The 15,363-nt window shown below is 41.8% G+C and overlaps 1 protein-coding gene across 4 annotated transcripts in view; it reads left to right on the top strand.

The window, feature by feature from the left end:
• The window catches only part of pvrl2l (PVR cell adhesion molecule related 2 like), a 221,690-nt gene that overhangs the window by 97,001 nt on the left and 109,326 nt on the right, over positions 1 to 15,363 (top strand). For all 4 annotated transcript variants that reach the window (XM_041053728.1, XM_041053730.1, XM_041053729.1 and 1 more), the window contains exons 3-6: positions 80 to 323; positions 8,006 to 8,299; positions 12,181 to 12,298; positions 12,836 to 12,984. In XM_041053728.1, coding sequence (XP_040909662.1) covers positions 80 to 323; positions 8,006 to 8,299; positions 12,181 to 12,298; positions 12,836 to 12,984 — 805 coding nt within the window. The remainder of the gene's footprint in view (positions 1 to 79; positions 324 to 8,005; positions 8,300 to 12,180; positions 12,299 to 12,835; positions 12,985 to 15,363) is intronic.

The following is a 15,363-nucleotide window of genomic DNA, read 5'->3' on the forward strand; positions in this document are numbered from 1 at the left end:
GTAATATGTCTGTACCTGATTTTTTTTCTTTTAATATAATTTTTTCACTACTGGCTTTCACAAACTCTGTTCTTTCCAGGTGTCTTGGATATGGGAACCCTCTGATGGTCAAAGGGACAACATCGCAGTGTACCACCCAACCTACGGACAGAGTTTCCCCAATTTGTCTTTCAAAGACCGAGTTGTCTTCCTGCACAACAGTCTGGAGAACCCATCCATCAGGATTTCTAACCTAAAAATGTCCGATGCTGGCCGTTACACCTGTGAATACGCAACCTATCCCTCTGGAAACGAACAAGGGACGACCACCCTCATCATGCTTGGTGAGTAGAGAGCTGTTACTTGTCCACATAACATTACATACACCTTGTTACTCTAAGAGATAAAGCTGCTGTATATTTCAGATATAGCTGAGAAATTTCCATGTTCACATGTAAAAGGTTAGAGCACCAAAAGGTCAACAGTATTTCCACTCGGCAGCAGACAGCTAAGCTTGAAACAGGCTTTCAAACGCTGTTCTGCTACACCAGCCTTGACAACCGCCTCCCTAGCCATCTGCTTATCACTGCTTTCTATAAAAGAGGTTCCCGTTGGACACAAAGTCTAAGAAGAAGCAATTTAAAACATTTGACGAGTATTCTCAGGGTATATCCTGGTTAGATCCAGAATGAAAAACAAGGAAGATGGCTGAGAAAGATTCAGATTCAGACGTGGCACTGCATGTTAAGTATTAGCTTTCATACTGTGTTCAGTCGCACTGTTTATTTAACTGTGTTGATGTGACTGATCAGCAGGAAGTCTGCAATATAAGATAAACTCGAAGGTTTTATTCCACACCTCAGTCTTTGGGTTGAGCCAACGTGTTTTTGAGTTTGTTTTGCACTTGATGTCAGCGAACTTAGCTTTTGTAAGGTAGTATAACTATTATGATATTACAATATTAGCAATATGACAGCAAGTAATTCTGAATGGAGATGGAAGTCACGTTTAGGTAATGGGCATCGAGTCCCCTGTTTGGAATGCAGGTTAGGCTCACTTGGCAAACTTTTAATGGCGCCATTTTGCTAAAGTGGAAACAAATATAGGGGGAAGAAAATAGTGCTCCAGTTGTAGCCCACAGGTTACTCACCACCTCCATGACAGCATTATACCTCCTGGGAGTTCAGTTGTCTTGATTTTGTCCGAGGGGAGTTATCATCCTTTGAAAACCCCTGATCTACTTAAATAACAAGTAGTATAATATGTAATTAGCAAGAGGTTAAGATACTATACACACCTGCTGGCTTTCTGTTCTCTGCACAGTTTAATTACCGTTTATCAGCAGGCTGCAACTCTGCAAACGCAGGAAAGACTGTGAAATCTGGAGAGCTGATTTAAGTTACCTTGGTATCTTGATTTTTAAACTGAGTAGATGTTTCGTTGTTGTTAGCAGGGGACGCATCCTGTTTGTAATCGCAGACAGCTGGTGTTATTCATCCACCCACATGTCCTCCCGTTTGCACTCCGCTTACAAAGGAACGCCTGGCGTCTTTCTCTCACAGTTAACAGCACTGAAGAGGCTTCTCGCCTGAATGTGAATAACAATAGTTCCCTTGATTGTTATATGGAAGTGCTGTGCTTACAGTACATGGCCCGTAGCATCAGTGCTCACATGATAAAGAACGCACACATTCACCGTAATGGCACGCTCAAGGAAAGATCTGAGGTGAGACACTTCTGAAGTGAAACACTGTCTTTACTGAATTCAGATTCTGTGCAGTTTAACGCAGTGTGCCTGGTGCTTTTTTCTTTTTTATCATATGAATTTTCTTTGTGAGGTTGAGATGTGGGAGATGTTTGAGCCCTTTTTTTTTCGTTTTCTTGCACAAATTGGGTGCAATTTCAGAACATTTTATTTATTTGGCCCCAGTACAATAAAAGGAAGAATTGAAAGAAAGCTCTTTCTGAGAATATCGAAAGCACACTTTCAGGTGTGATGACTCTGTGTAGTTAATTTGTTCCTGCCTAAAATGTGGGTCTGGGGATTCCTATCTGCTACACAAAAATAGCACACATAGACTCTTGTAAGTCGCTGTGGAGATGCTGTACAATAGGCAAGCAGTAATTAAAATAACTTCATTACACTACGCCAGTTGTTGCAGCCAGTATGGTTCATAGAAAGAAGTGCGTTATAATTCCTTTCATGTGTTTTCCCAGCTGGGCCAGTAATATTTTCCTCAGTAGTTTTTCGAAGTAAACCTTCACACAACAATACAAAATCCACTCCGGAAGCTTCTCTCACGGAGAACAGAGCACGCAGGAGATGCAGAACTTGGCTGTCTTGCAGAGAAAACACGGAGAGATATTCTGGCCCGGCTTGCAGATGGATGTGGGCTAAGCCTCCTAAACTGCTGCTGCTGGCACAAAGCAGAGGTAGACTGGGAAATACCTGCTGGAAAGCTCACTAACTCACCTTTTGTCTGAAGTTGCAGCAGTGCCAAGCTCATTGGGACTGATTCTCCTCCAATAAAAAAAAAAAAGTCTCAAAGTCACTGGAAGACAGCCACATTTTACCTTATTGGATATAGAATCCATATGAACCAATCACATTAGACCTTATTGAATCCACAACTGCTGGCAGCCTATCATATTACATCTTATTGGATATAGAACCAGCAGCACCCCAATCATTTCACAACTTATTTGAGTATGAATACATAATACTGACAGCCAACCTTATTATAACTTATTGGATACAGCACCACCACCAGCCAATCTTATTACCACTTATTGAGGTGTGAATAAAGAATCACTCACTTGGCAGTGGTATCATATCATCTTGGATGGGAACCATACAAAATGAATGGAAGCCAATTACAGTACATTGGATATAGTGTAGATAGCAGAAAAGAAATACAATTGCATGTGGGGGAGAATCTGGTAGATTGGCAGCCTCATATAAGTGTGGTTAAGTCCTCAGAGTGAAGAAGTGTCCTCATTGGTCTGAATTTGAAGAGGAAGACGGTGAGAGTCCTGAGGTTAGAGGAGTGGACCACAGACTGAAGGGTCACTGGCTGGAGTCCGTGCATCAACAGAGTGAATGAGTGGCAGAGTGGAGTGTAGCCTCTGCAAGCACGTCTCTCAGCCAGAAAATGACTCAGTGGTGGGGCTTGACATTGATGGGTGGTGCTAAAGAGCTTTTTTTTTTTTTTTTTTTTCCTTTGTCCCGGGTGAAACATTAACATTTGTGAAGTCCAGTGAATAAGGCAACAGGCAGGCAATAAAATGAAGACTAGCAATCTGGCCACAGCATTAAAAATGTAGTTTAGCCTGAAGCAATGTCCTGATTGCATACTCCATATTCTAGTTCTGTTTTTTCAAGCACATATTACGGTCACAGTCTAGAAAAACGACAATATTGTGCCACTTTTTAAGTGCACAGTACCCACGTACTTACTATGTAGATGAACCACTATTTTAAAGTACATATATTATAACTGCTAAATGTATTACACATCCTAAAAATGCCAACATTCATTCGAAATTACTTGATTTCTGAATAAAGGGTTAATCAGTGTTAATGTGTCTCACAATGCACCGTGTTATAGAGATGAAAGAGCTACTCGTGCAAAGAAAAAGCTCAGTTCAAACTTCAGTTTTCTGTTCATTCATGCAGGTGATTCCTTGATCCAGCCGGTGAACATATGAATACATTTTTTCCTCTCTACCTCAACACCTGCTGTTCAGGTGTTCTTTAGCAATGAATTATGACCCCAGTAGCTCCAGTCAGCTACTCAGTAGCCAGCAGCAGTAAGACGGTGGTTGGACCGGGCAGCTCCCAGATGAAAATGTGTGAGAAATGGGGTCTTGCTCTGTAGAAATCATGTGTGCAAAGCAAACCTTCCCTGGATGAATAAAGGTTAAACAGAAATTATAGACATAATCCCCTCGGCCTACCAGGATTTTCCAAAAACAGGTTCTAATTGAGTAGAACTACCTTGACTGCCAGAGATCCTCAGTTAAGGGGGGCGGGGAACAGGAGCAGGACAAGAATGGATCCATTTTCCAGACACTGAAAATCTGTCAACAGATGCACCAAAACTGCAATAACAGCTGGAACAGCATCCACCTTCTTTATTGTTGAGCTGTGGATAACAGAAAGAGGAAGTTTAAAAAAATGAAAGTGTATATTTACCCTCAAATAGGAGCATTGAATCAGTAAAATTGCAGTTTAATGCAGCAGCACAAAGGGTCCTGAAATGTGAGGCCTCCAGGCTCTTTTTTTATTTGTGTTCAGAGGCAAGTCTGAGCTGGGTTTAGAAGTCAAAATAATGTGTTTTCAGCTTTTTGTTTTTGCTTTGGAAATTATTTATCTATTTTTCTTTTGTTGTCTTATTTTCTTTCTTTCTTTCATTCATTCATTCATTTTTTTTTTAACAATTTAGGCACTTAGCTTGTGCTCTCAGGCTTAAATGAGCTAAATCAGTCTCATGTTTAAATAAATGCATTTTGTCAACAGTTCTAGCAGCCAATAATGAGTTGTCAAAACAGCACACACAGCGGAATAATTGCAATATAAACTACTCCCGTGTTCCTTGAATATTCATTTATTGTTAACAGTTGAGGAGATGTAGAGAGCCAAACAGATGTTTTTCCCAACAATGTCTGGAAATATTCAGCAGCAGTGTGTCAAGCTGAGGGATGTTTACAAACCTGGGCAGCTGGTGAAACACGAATTCCAAAAATTTAACAAGATCCAGAAGCCTTTATTGATTTTTGGCTAATGTATGCAGTAAAGTAAAAAAAAAAAAAAAAATTCCATTACTTGGCTGCCTTCATCAGAGTACAGCAGTGAATAAATCCATGTTTAGAGAGGGAGAGGAAGAGGAAACATTGATATGTGCCACCAGCCAGTGCTGCTAAATCCAAATCGTTCTGCTCTGCAGCCTCAGTTTCAGTGTTACCAGACATCCTACTTCCTGTTATCCTACTTCATGTTAAAACCCCAGCTGAGGACTGGGGATGTATAGCAGTTGTTAAAGGTAATATGGAGAATTTAGTTCGTTCAGTTTTGCACTTGAAGCGAGAGCTGAAGTAGAGTTGGGCAGTGTCCACCAAACTGGCATATGAATGAAGAATGAAGTACTTAACCATCAGATCCCTTGTTTTGTGTTTTGCTGGATTATCCACTTCAGGTCTTGTGATAACTGTCAGATGTGAGTGAGCGAATGTAAGTGATGATGATGTTCATACTGATGATCAGTGCTGGACTTCACTAATGTGCTATCTGGGCGCCTGGCTGGTTCCAGCACAAACTCTGTGACTTATGACAGATGTCAGCTGTCGTGTGTGAATGCCACCTTAATTCAGCAACAGCCGGCTTCACACTCAGTTACAAATCTTCGCGCTTGGCAGGTATTCCCAACTTGTTTAAGATTCAAACTGGAAATCTTCCAGTCCCAGGCCTTGTTCTGTAATTGCTGCCAAGGTGAAAAGAAAGACTCAGAGAAGTCCCAGGTTCAGTTTTGGCTAAGCATCTGCTCTGCTGAAGAGTCCTGAGAATCTCTACCAGCTACAGGGGCAGTTACGCTCTGAAGGATGGCAAGCAAATGGCCCATAATGGAAATTTAGGAATTTCAGTCTAATTTTTTCTGGAGTGCAGATCATGTCTCCACAGTGTAGTCTACAAATGTGAATGGGAGTTTGGAAACATTTATAACTGCAGAATTTTCTGTCATAAAAACTGCGATGCTCGGCCAAACACTTGTCAAAACGCAATTTGAATACTTAGAATCAAAGCATGTGGTGAATGTGACTTTACAGAAACGTGTTCACCTTTTTAAGCCTTCTGAGTGCTTGGTTTCATAAATCAAACATACCTCATGCAGCTCATGGTGTTTGGACACATTACTGTCTCTCTCTCTCTTTCTCTCTCTTTCTCTCTCTCTCTCTCTCCCTCCCTCTCTCCCCCCATGTCTATATTAACCACTCTGTTGTCCTCTCTGTTTGTGTGCCCTCTATTTTCTTTTGCCTATCTCCCTCACGTATGGACTGTCTCCTCTCTTGTGTAGTTTCATCTCAGCTCTTCATGTCTTTTTCTTTCATTCCCCATCGTAGGATATCTTCAGGTTGCAGAAAGTCAGTATTGAAAGACTTTTAAGACATTTTAATGCTGCCTGGATTTGATGATGAAGTAAGTGCAGAACTACACAGCAGCTTTTGGGCTGTGTCTTTTTATTCAAAATTCAAATGTGAAGGAGAACATTAGCGAGCAAAGCCGGGCTGATCAGATAACATGATCGGTCCCGCTCTGACTTCTCCAGAATCAGTAGTGATTCAGTTCTGTACAAAGACCTGTACACACCAGAAAGTGACACAGCAAAATTCCTCCATGCATCTTTGTTAGATATGTGGGTTTAGTGGAAAAGAAGAGATTCAAATAACAGGTTGTCTAAGAGTTTTATAGCTGTTATAGACAGTTTCTCCTGGAAGACACTCATTGTTTTAACTAGAAAGAGGAACTCAAACCCATGACTCTGTAGCTCTGAGCCAGAGGTCAGAGTTCAGAGTTCACCAAAGTTCAACTGGACGTGAAACTGGATGATGCAGATTAATTGTTCCCCAAGAACAAATCCTCAGTCGATGAGTTGTTTTTGCTGTGAAATTTCACCATTTTAAATGTTGTTGTGATGGTGACCTTTAAACATTTCTCTGTTTCTAAGGCCTTAAATGAAAAGCATTTCGAAAAGGCTAATCATGAGAATTTGTAGGTTTGTTTGGTTGGTTGGTGCCGGATTTCTATTATTGCCATGAATAAATTTTACTGGCGAAAATTTCCAACCATTTAAAAGTTAAATAGAATTCTAAATTGTCAGTCCTTTAAAGTGAAAAAGCAAGGAAAGCAGGACGTCTTTGCTTTTTCACTGGCTGGAGTCATTTTTTTTTTCTCAGTGCATTTCCTGCTGCTTATTGAGGCTACTGTCACTGGATTGACCAAAAAAACATGTTTCCAAAAATTGCCAGATTTAATTTCTTGATCAGTAAAATCTTTCAGTTCCACTTTGTCCACTATTCTCTGTGCACTCACGCAGCTGCATACAGCAAAAACATTTAGGGGAAGATTTACACAGTCACATCCTGCAGCACAAGATGATGCCTCTTTAAAAAGAGTGGCTATAAAAAAGTAAATTGCATTTCACTTGACATCACAAAATAATGGAATTCACTGACATTTACAGATTGATTGGAAGTGTCAGAGGTTGGGTTTCTCCTTTAAGAAGGGAAAGACATTTTCATGGAACATTGCAACTTCATAGAACAAGTCCAGTTTGATTTAACAAAGCTAATGTGACATGAGACGGAAAGCGACGTTTTGCATATCACTGTTGGTGTGTTTGATGTTTCATCTCAGTTGAGGGATTACCTGCAACAGATCCTCTGATGATGAGGCTCAGTCAAAACTCATTGGTTTATGTCAAAAATTGAATTATCTCTGAGTCAAAGCTGTTTTTCTTTTTTTTTTGTCTGAAGAGTTAATAGCTTTGAAAGGACAATATATGAAGAATACACTTTGTTGTGGATTAGTATAAACATTGTAATGTTATGTTCAGGTACTGTGAGACTTTTTAGGAATCCATCTGTACTTTCTCTTTCTGTCTCTCTGATGTTGAGTGGCCTAGGGTCACACCAGAGGGCCTCCCTTTCCTCTGAGTTTCATTACAGCCACAGTAGGATGCCACGGTAGATATGCACAACAAACTGATTGAACCTCTTCCTCCTGTGCTCTCTCCCTCTCCTCCTCCCTCTCCTCCTCCCTCTCCCCCTCCTCTGCCTCATGTTTGATATCTCTATCCCTTCACCACCCTTTATTTTTTTCATATTTCTACCTCTGCTGCCATTTTTCTGTTGTCTCTGTTCTCCTCATTCCTTGTGTCCTGACTGGATTCCTATCATCTCTTCCCTCTCACATCTTCCCCTATCTGTCCCCCCCGTCCTTCCCCTTGTCTTTCTCCTCCGCTCTTCCTAGCCAAGCCCAAGAACTCCGCCAAGGTTGTGACAGTCCAGGCCGGCACCAAATCGGTGGTGGTGGCCCAGTGCGAGGCGGCGGAGGGTAAACCAGCGGCCAACATCAAGTGGCTGGCGTCTGTGGGAGGCAACCACTCGACTAGCACCACCAATGGCCCAGACGGGACGGTGACTGTACGCAGCGAGTATCGTCTGGTTCCCACGCCGGGGGATAACGGCAAGGAGGTGACATGCATGGTTGACCAGAGGACACAGGTGCAGCCGTGGGTCTACCCCGTCAAGCTCTCTGTGGAGTGTAAGGAAGACACGTACATACACACACACACTTGATAATGGATTTACTTTCACATAGTAATAGCTTTTTGAGCATAAGCAATTAACAATGCAAATCCCTGGAGGAAACTTTCATGGGTCAAACGAAGGACACAAACAGCTTGGCTGGACGCCACGGTGCCGACTGCCAATAACTTCAGATACAGATCAGTGCCTTGCCAGAACCTTTAGTCCTTTACTTTGCCAGGTACCTACACACCCTTTAACTCTAATCTATACTCATTACACAGATTGCCAAATGAGATGAAGGAGATTCAATGATGAGAAGGTGATTCTTAAATATATTAGTGTGCAGCACTTCCTCCACATACTCCACGTCACTTCTCTGATGATCTACAGTATACACATCAAAACTGAGTAATTACAACTATTATCTATTTAATACAATTTAGTTTGTTTTAAGCCAAAACCCAAGAAGAATGAATGGAATGAATGAATGGAAATCACAGGTGTGATATAGGTTTGGTGCACTGATCACAGGTAAAAGTGACTTTTGCAGCGGCCATTGTTGTACTCACTTTTGTCATATTGAGGTTTTACTTTTGCGTCTGTATTTTCAACATAGCCTGTCTAACCTGTTTTTGATCCCAGTGTTTGTGTTCTTAGCATTTAATTTATTATGGGGGAAAGGTTATTATGTAGTCAGCTGCTTCAGCTCTCATGGCATTTGCAAGGGAATGAGAGCTTAAAGCACCAGTACAACCAACTGTGCCAGGGAGAAAGTTGTGTTAAACCTTAAAACCACCAGTCTGTGGACAATTACAACGGCCTATAACTAATGTTAATTGAAAAAAAAAAAAATGACCAGGCGTACTTGTGGGGCACCATCTATGTTCATTCTTGTTATTGCGATCCTGTGTAACAGCAGGGCGGTGTACACTCCATTAATTGTAGCATCCTTCAAAGTCTCTTCAGTCGCCATCACTTCTCCTCAGCCGTTAATTTCTAAGCAGATTGTGACAAACACAAACATCGAGAATTCTCTGATTACATTCAATAGAAGGACAAACAGGACAACAGGACAAAACGGATGACTGTGGTAACACCCAATGTTCAACCTAAACCCAAACTTTCAGAACTGTACTTAACAGGTAAGGAACACAGGATGTTGGCACTTGAGAGAATCTTTATCTTTTTGTTTTCGTAGGACTTTGGGCCTCAGGAGTATAGAAAATCGAGAATGCACATGTTTATACACAAATGCACGCACACACATTGCTTTTATTTAATCCATTAAATTCTGTTGTAATTTACATGGGATTAAAATATTACACAGGTTCAGCGTGGCTTTACAGAGATTTAGGCGAACTGGCAGCACCGTCTCAACCGTGCGACCTCGCTGCCGTTTGCTACAAAGATGAAACAGATTGTCTTTGTTCAGCCTCTTTTGTTTATAATCTGCAATTTTTAGGCTGCATACGCACTCACAAAGAAAGAGAACATAACAACGGCATTACACTGCCAAAATCCGCAAGTGCAAATGAGAGCCACACGTGTGGAAACATTTTTTTTGTGAGCACTTTCACAGAATTCGTGTTCTGGATAAACTTTCCCCCGCTTGCTCGCAAGTGAATTTTCTATTTGGCTGTAAGTGGGAGCACTGGGTCACCATTGCATCCCCAAATATAATTAGTAGAGCAGGTCCACCATCGTGGACATCCAGGTATGGCAACACCAGTTGGACAAACCACATAGACCACCTCATAGATCATATATGAAAAGTGCCTTGAGATACCTTCTATTGTGGTTTGACGCTATATAAATAAAACTGACTTGGCTTTAAGTACGTAAAGTCCTGACAGAATAATGCACTTTAATGTGTTTGTCTGGGCTTTATCTTTGGTGTTTTCCGTTGTTAACATTAATTTGATAAAACACTGGTAAAGTCAGATCTTGTAGTTATTTTTATATTTCTCATTTTGGTAAAATGTCAGTGCAGGCAAAGCTATGAAAAGAGAAAATGTGGATATTAATATTTTTTAATTTTGCATTCATTGAAGTCAGTTGAGTATTATTTATACTGTAATTTATATTTACAAGTACACACACACACACACACACACACACACACACACACACACACACACACACACACACAGGGTCATGCCTGCTCATCAAGCTGTCAAATGATCTTTTCTGGCTTTTACAAAACATACACACACTGTCTTTCTGTATATACACAGGTAGATTCAGCATCTGTTTGTGTTTGCGTTTGTGTTTGAGGGTGTACACAGTATGCACATGAATGTACAATGTGTACACACATATAACCATAGATATACTCAAATATAAATGCAAACAAGGCTGTGCGATCTCACTTGTGTGTGTGTGCTGGGGGCTGTAAGACATACACAGACGTGTTTGTACTTCTGAGTCTCTAACGCTCACTTAAACCTAAGTCTGACTTTAACCATTACACAAAGCTTTACTTTTTTCTTCATTCTCAAAACCGGTCCTCACAAAGATAGAAGTAACAGAGGGCACACAACTACACACTATATCTCCTCGCTGTGTGTGTGTGTGTTAGCTTAGTGATGGTGTGAGGGATCATGTCTCCTCTCTGCTGTGTAACTCAGATCAGCTTTTATAGGTCAGTGCTCTCCAGGAGAACACACACACACACACATATCACGCCACATGCTTACCTTCCTGTCCTGCTGCTCGTCTCTCACTGCCTGACTGACACCCTGTCACTCCTCACACACCTCTCTCTGTTTCTCTCTCTCTTTTCTTCTTTTCAGTCTCTGTCTCTCTGCCTTTAGATTTTTAACATGAAAAACACAAAGGGAAAAAAAAAGCCACTAAGGTTCTCTGCTCTTTTTAACCTCCTACATGCACTGCTTGGGTTTGACTTCACTTTAATATAAAACTCTTACAAGAATCACTAACTGATGTTCTCACCCTCCTGGTATAAAAGTGCCTTGATTTATGGGGAAAAGGTGTTTAAGGTTGCCAGGTTTTCGTTTCTTTTTTTTTTTTTTTTTGACATTTTTCCTGTAAATACACGTATCACCACGCACACAGGGTGTATCAAACACCTTGGATTGAGATTTTGTTTGTGATGTGACATTGTGCGACACAGATTAATAAAACATTTCATGTCACAAATGGCAGCGAGGACCGAGAGTTGTGAAGGCAGACTGGTGTCGTCCTGTTCGCTGTCAGTTCTCATTAGTGCACTGTGCACACAGCCGCTTCATGTTACCTGCACTGAGCGGCTGAAAACTGTTTGCTAGCTGGTGTCCGAGCTTGCTTTCTTGTCGGCACTGTAGGGATGAGCTATTTTGAGTTTCCAGGTTTTAGGAAATAAAATTACTAATCGTTTTATGGATAGATAATCTGACTGGCAATTGGAGCATTTCCAAGGTTAGGATGGAAATTAAATTCTCCTGTTGCCACAGTACTAATGATCAGCAACTGTGTAATGAAAAAATCTGGTTCTTTAATGAAAAGTCAAATGTGAGAGATGAGGTACAAACAATTCTAAGGAAAGAGGTCAAGTCCGACTCCTGAGGGGCCTTTGAACAAGAAACATGAAATCACCACCACCACTAACTGATAACACGATTAGTTTTCAGCGCAGCTTAAATGAATTCTGGGTCACTTTTGGATGAATTTGTTTTTTTTTTCACAACTGAAACAACTAAATCTTTTCTTTTTGAACCCAGAAGTGAGAAAGTTAGCCATTTAGGTCACTGGCTACTTGATTGACAAGAGTGAACAACGACCTGTCCAGGCACTGTACTATTGACATAATGTAAAATAATATTATTTTTATGTCCTATATCAACTCTATTTTTGTCTCTGTTCCTCTCTGTCTCTCTCTCTCTCTCTTTCTCTCAGACCCGCCCTCCGTGTCCATAGAGGGCTACGACAACAACTGGTACGTCGGCCGATCAGACGCCATGCTCTTCTGCCTGGCCAACGCCAACCCTGCACCCACCACCATCACCTGGACCGCGTAAGAATCACACTCCATCCATCTGTGCGCTCGATCCGTCTCCCTCCACCTACATCTGAGAGAGCGGCAGAGTTTCTAATTATTGCTGTAATCGTGACAGAAGCGTGCAATCATTCCTCTTTAATGATAATTTCTTCATAATCTTTGATAAACATGAATGCTCTTAACATCTCATCGTGATGGACAGATGGCATGCTGTGTTGTGTGTGTGTGGTTTTCTTGATAAACATTGAGCAGGGAGACGGAGCGGCTGTTCACGTCTGTGATTTCTCACACATTAATGCCGTCTTTGAATATCACAGTCACAGTCTCTTTTTTTTCTTGTTTTTCAACTCCCAATCTATCTTTCCCCATCTTTCTGCATTCCTCCTTATTTTCCTCTCCCTCGTGCTCATTGATTTATCTTTTTCATTTTTTTTTTCTTCATCTTATTTTATGCTAAACGTATGGTCTCATCACTGCTTTTTCTTTTATCTTTTCCTCTCCCTCCCTCTGTTCCTCTTTCCTTCATTTCCCTCCTTTCTCTCTTCTCTCCAGGGCATCCGGTTCTTTGCCAGACACGGTGCAGGTGGACGGGAACAAGCTGGTGGTGAAGAAGGTGGACGACGCCGTCAACACCACCTTCATCTGCGAGGTGAAGAACAAGCACGGGGCCAGCAGGCACCAGATCACCACCGTCGTCGTCGGTGAGTCCATCGAACCTCCGCCCATGCACACTCACATACAGTAACCTGCTGTACATGTGTGGAAATGTGTACAGACATACTCAACACAGAGAAGAGATGCATGTACATTTACATACAAATGTTATAAACACTCATTGATGACACAGCAGAACATCCCATCAAACAAAAGGGGACAATGTTCTCAAACGGCATGCCATCACTGTCTACACACACACACACACACACACACACACACACACACCCTGAATCACGCTTGTTAGCTGATGTTACTCAGTACATCACACTGTGCACAGGTGTATGTGCACATGTACACATGTCTATTGTCTGTAACTTGGCACACACACACTCCAATGGACATTTGCATGCACATATCCCTCCGCACACATGCAGATACACTTGCACACATGCATGCACAGAAACATAAATCTCTCTCACACACACACACACACACATGCTGGGATCAGGGCTGATCTAAGAGCTGCAGGGATGCTGATCTCTCTCAGTCTTCACAGTGGATTTTTTTTTTTTTTCATGTTTTCCTCCTCGCTGGCCAGCTTTTAGCAAGGCGCGGCGGAGGCTTTTGATTGACCCTTTCCCCACAGCAGGGCCAAATTGCTGGACAAGGGCCAACTCAAAATGTTTATAACTACAGATCGAAACCACTCTTCTTGAAACTGGAGTCTATACGGACACGCTGCGACTGGGAAACTGTAGCTCTGCCGGACTTAAATTAAATGTGAATTGTGGTTTATGAATCTGAGAGCAGGCCCTCGTTAGAGCATTTTGGCCCTGAGGTGGACGTGACGGTGTTGGGACTGTTGGAGGGTTTCTAAATTTTTCCAAGGGGTTCAAGTTGGTGTGAGCCAGTTTGCCCAGGTTTGTTTTTCTTTCTCCTTTTTTAAAATTTTTTTTAACCTTTTCACTTCTTGGTGTCCAATATTTTTACGTAACAACTAACCCCTCCTCCTCTTTCTAGTTTTCTTTGCATCTCGCCTTCGCTCTGACAGATTATGACCAATGTGTCTGCATGCGCTCTGGATCTTTCTGCTGGGTCTTGACTTTTGACGTTTGCTAGTCCGGTGATTCGGCTGTTGTTGCCATGGTGTTGAGTCAGGGGTTTTTCTTTTCCTCTGCCCTCTGACTCTTTCACAGATTGATCTGACACACAAACACACATACCTCTGCACTCACAAGCACGCGCACACAAACCCAGGAACATGTCTGCATACTGAAATGCCTCTCAAAACCTGTTAGAGTCTTTTTTGTTTTTTGTTTTTTTATCAGTGTGTGTGTGTTCCCACTGTGTTGCACTACGCACTGCCTGCTTGACTGGTCAAAATGCTTTCCTTCGTTCTTCTGCGATTCTCTTTTTGTGGAATTAGTTTCAATAATCACCATGTAGAGCTTTATAATAAAACAAAAACAAAGCAAAACTTCAAGTCTTTTGCCAAAACACAGAGCGAAAGCTACATTTAGAAAATCCGTGGGAAATCGGAGCTGGAGATTTGAATTGTCTTCTTTCAGAACAAAGATGCTTTGTAGCCAGGCGGTGTGTTGGAAGGGATGTGTGGGAGGTTCAGAAGTGGCTAAGCTGCTACTGTTCTTGCTGGAAGCGTAGCATTGTGACTGAATCAGAGTATCAGGGGGGGTACTCTTTCCCCTTCAAACACACACACACACACACACACAAACACACACACACACACACACTCACACTCACATGCACTCGCACGCACAAGCTTAACACACTGAAATTACAGACACATGTAAAATCTCTCGGAGTCCACACATTACTCACAAAGTACACACACACACACACGGTGTGTGGTTTATCTTTCCAAGTACCTGCGACCAAGCTCAGACTTTGTGATTCATCCTTTTCCGTGTTTAAATGTGTCCTTGGTGTTTCACGGTTTGCTTGTGCTGCACCACAGTAAAACAGCTAGATGTGTATAAAGCAACGTAATCTCTCAGGTTAACGTGTTTACTTATAGAAGGTGAGCGCCAGAATCAGACTGAAGCAGGCGAGATGTGGGATGACGGTGCGCTTTGCTCAACGAACAAACAAAAATGCGTGTCTTTACTGTTTTATTCTGTGTTTTAGCCCACACCTCTTTCCAAAGTGACTTCCACTGACTACACAGGGACTTTGTGTATTTCTCAAGGACACTTTGAAGCAACTCACAGATAAGGGCGACTTTAACTATTGTGGGACCCAAAGCTGTGACACAGAAGTCATGTTTGTCATTGAAGAAAATCCTCAGTTTGTGTGTCTGTGCTTCTTCAGATGCAGATTGTATCATTTCGGCATTAATATGATCCTACAAACTCTCAGCTCACTGAATCCTAGCTTTGGTTGACCTGGTGCTCTGTTATCAA

This window comes from Toxotes jaculatrix, chromosome 13, assembly GCF_017976425.1.
Source record: "Toxotes jaculatrix isolate fToxJac2 chromosome 13, fToxJac2.pri, whole genome shotgun sequence".
NCBI classification, from domain to species: Eukaryota; Metazoa; Chordata; class Actinopteri; family Toxotidae; genus Toxotes; species Toxotes jaculatrix.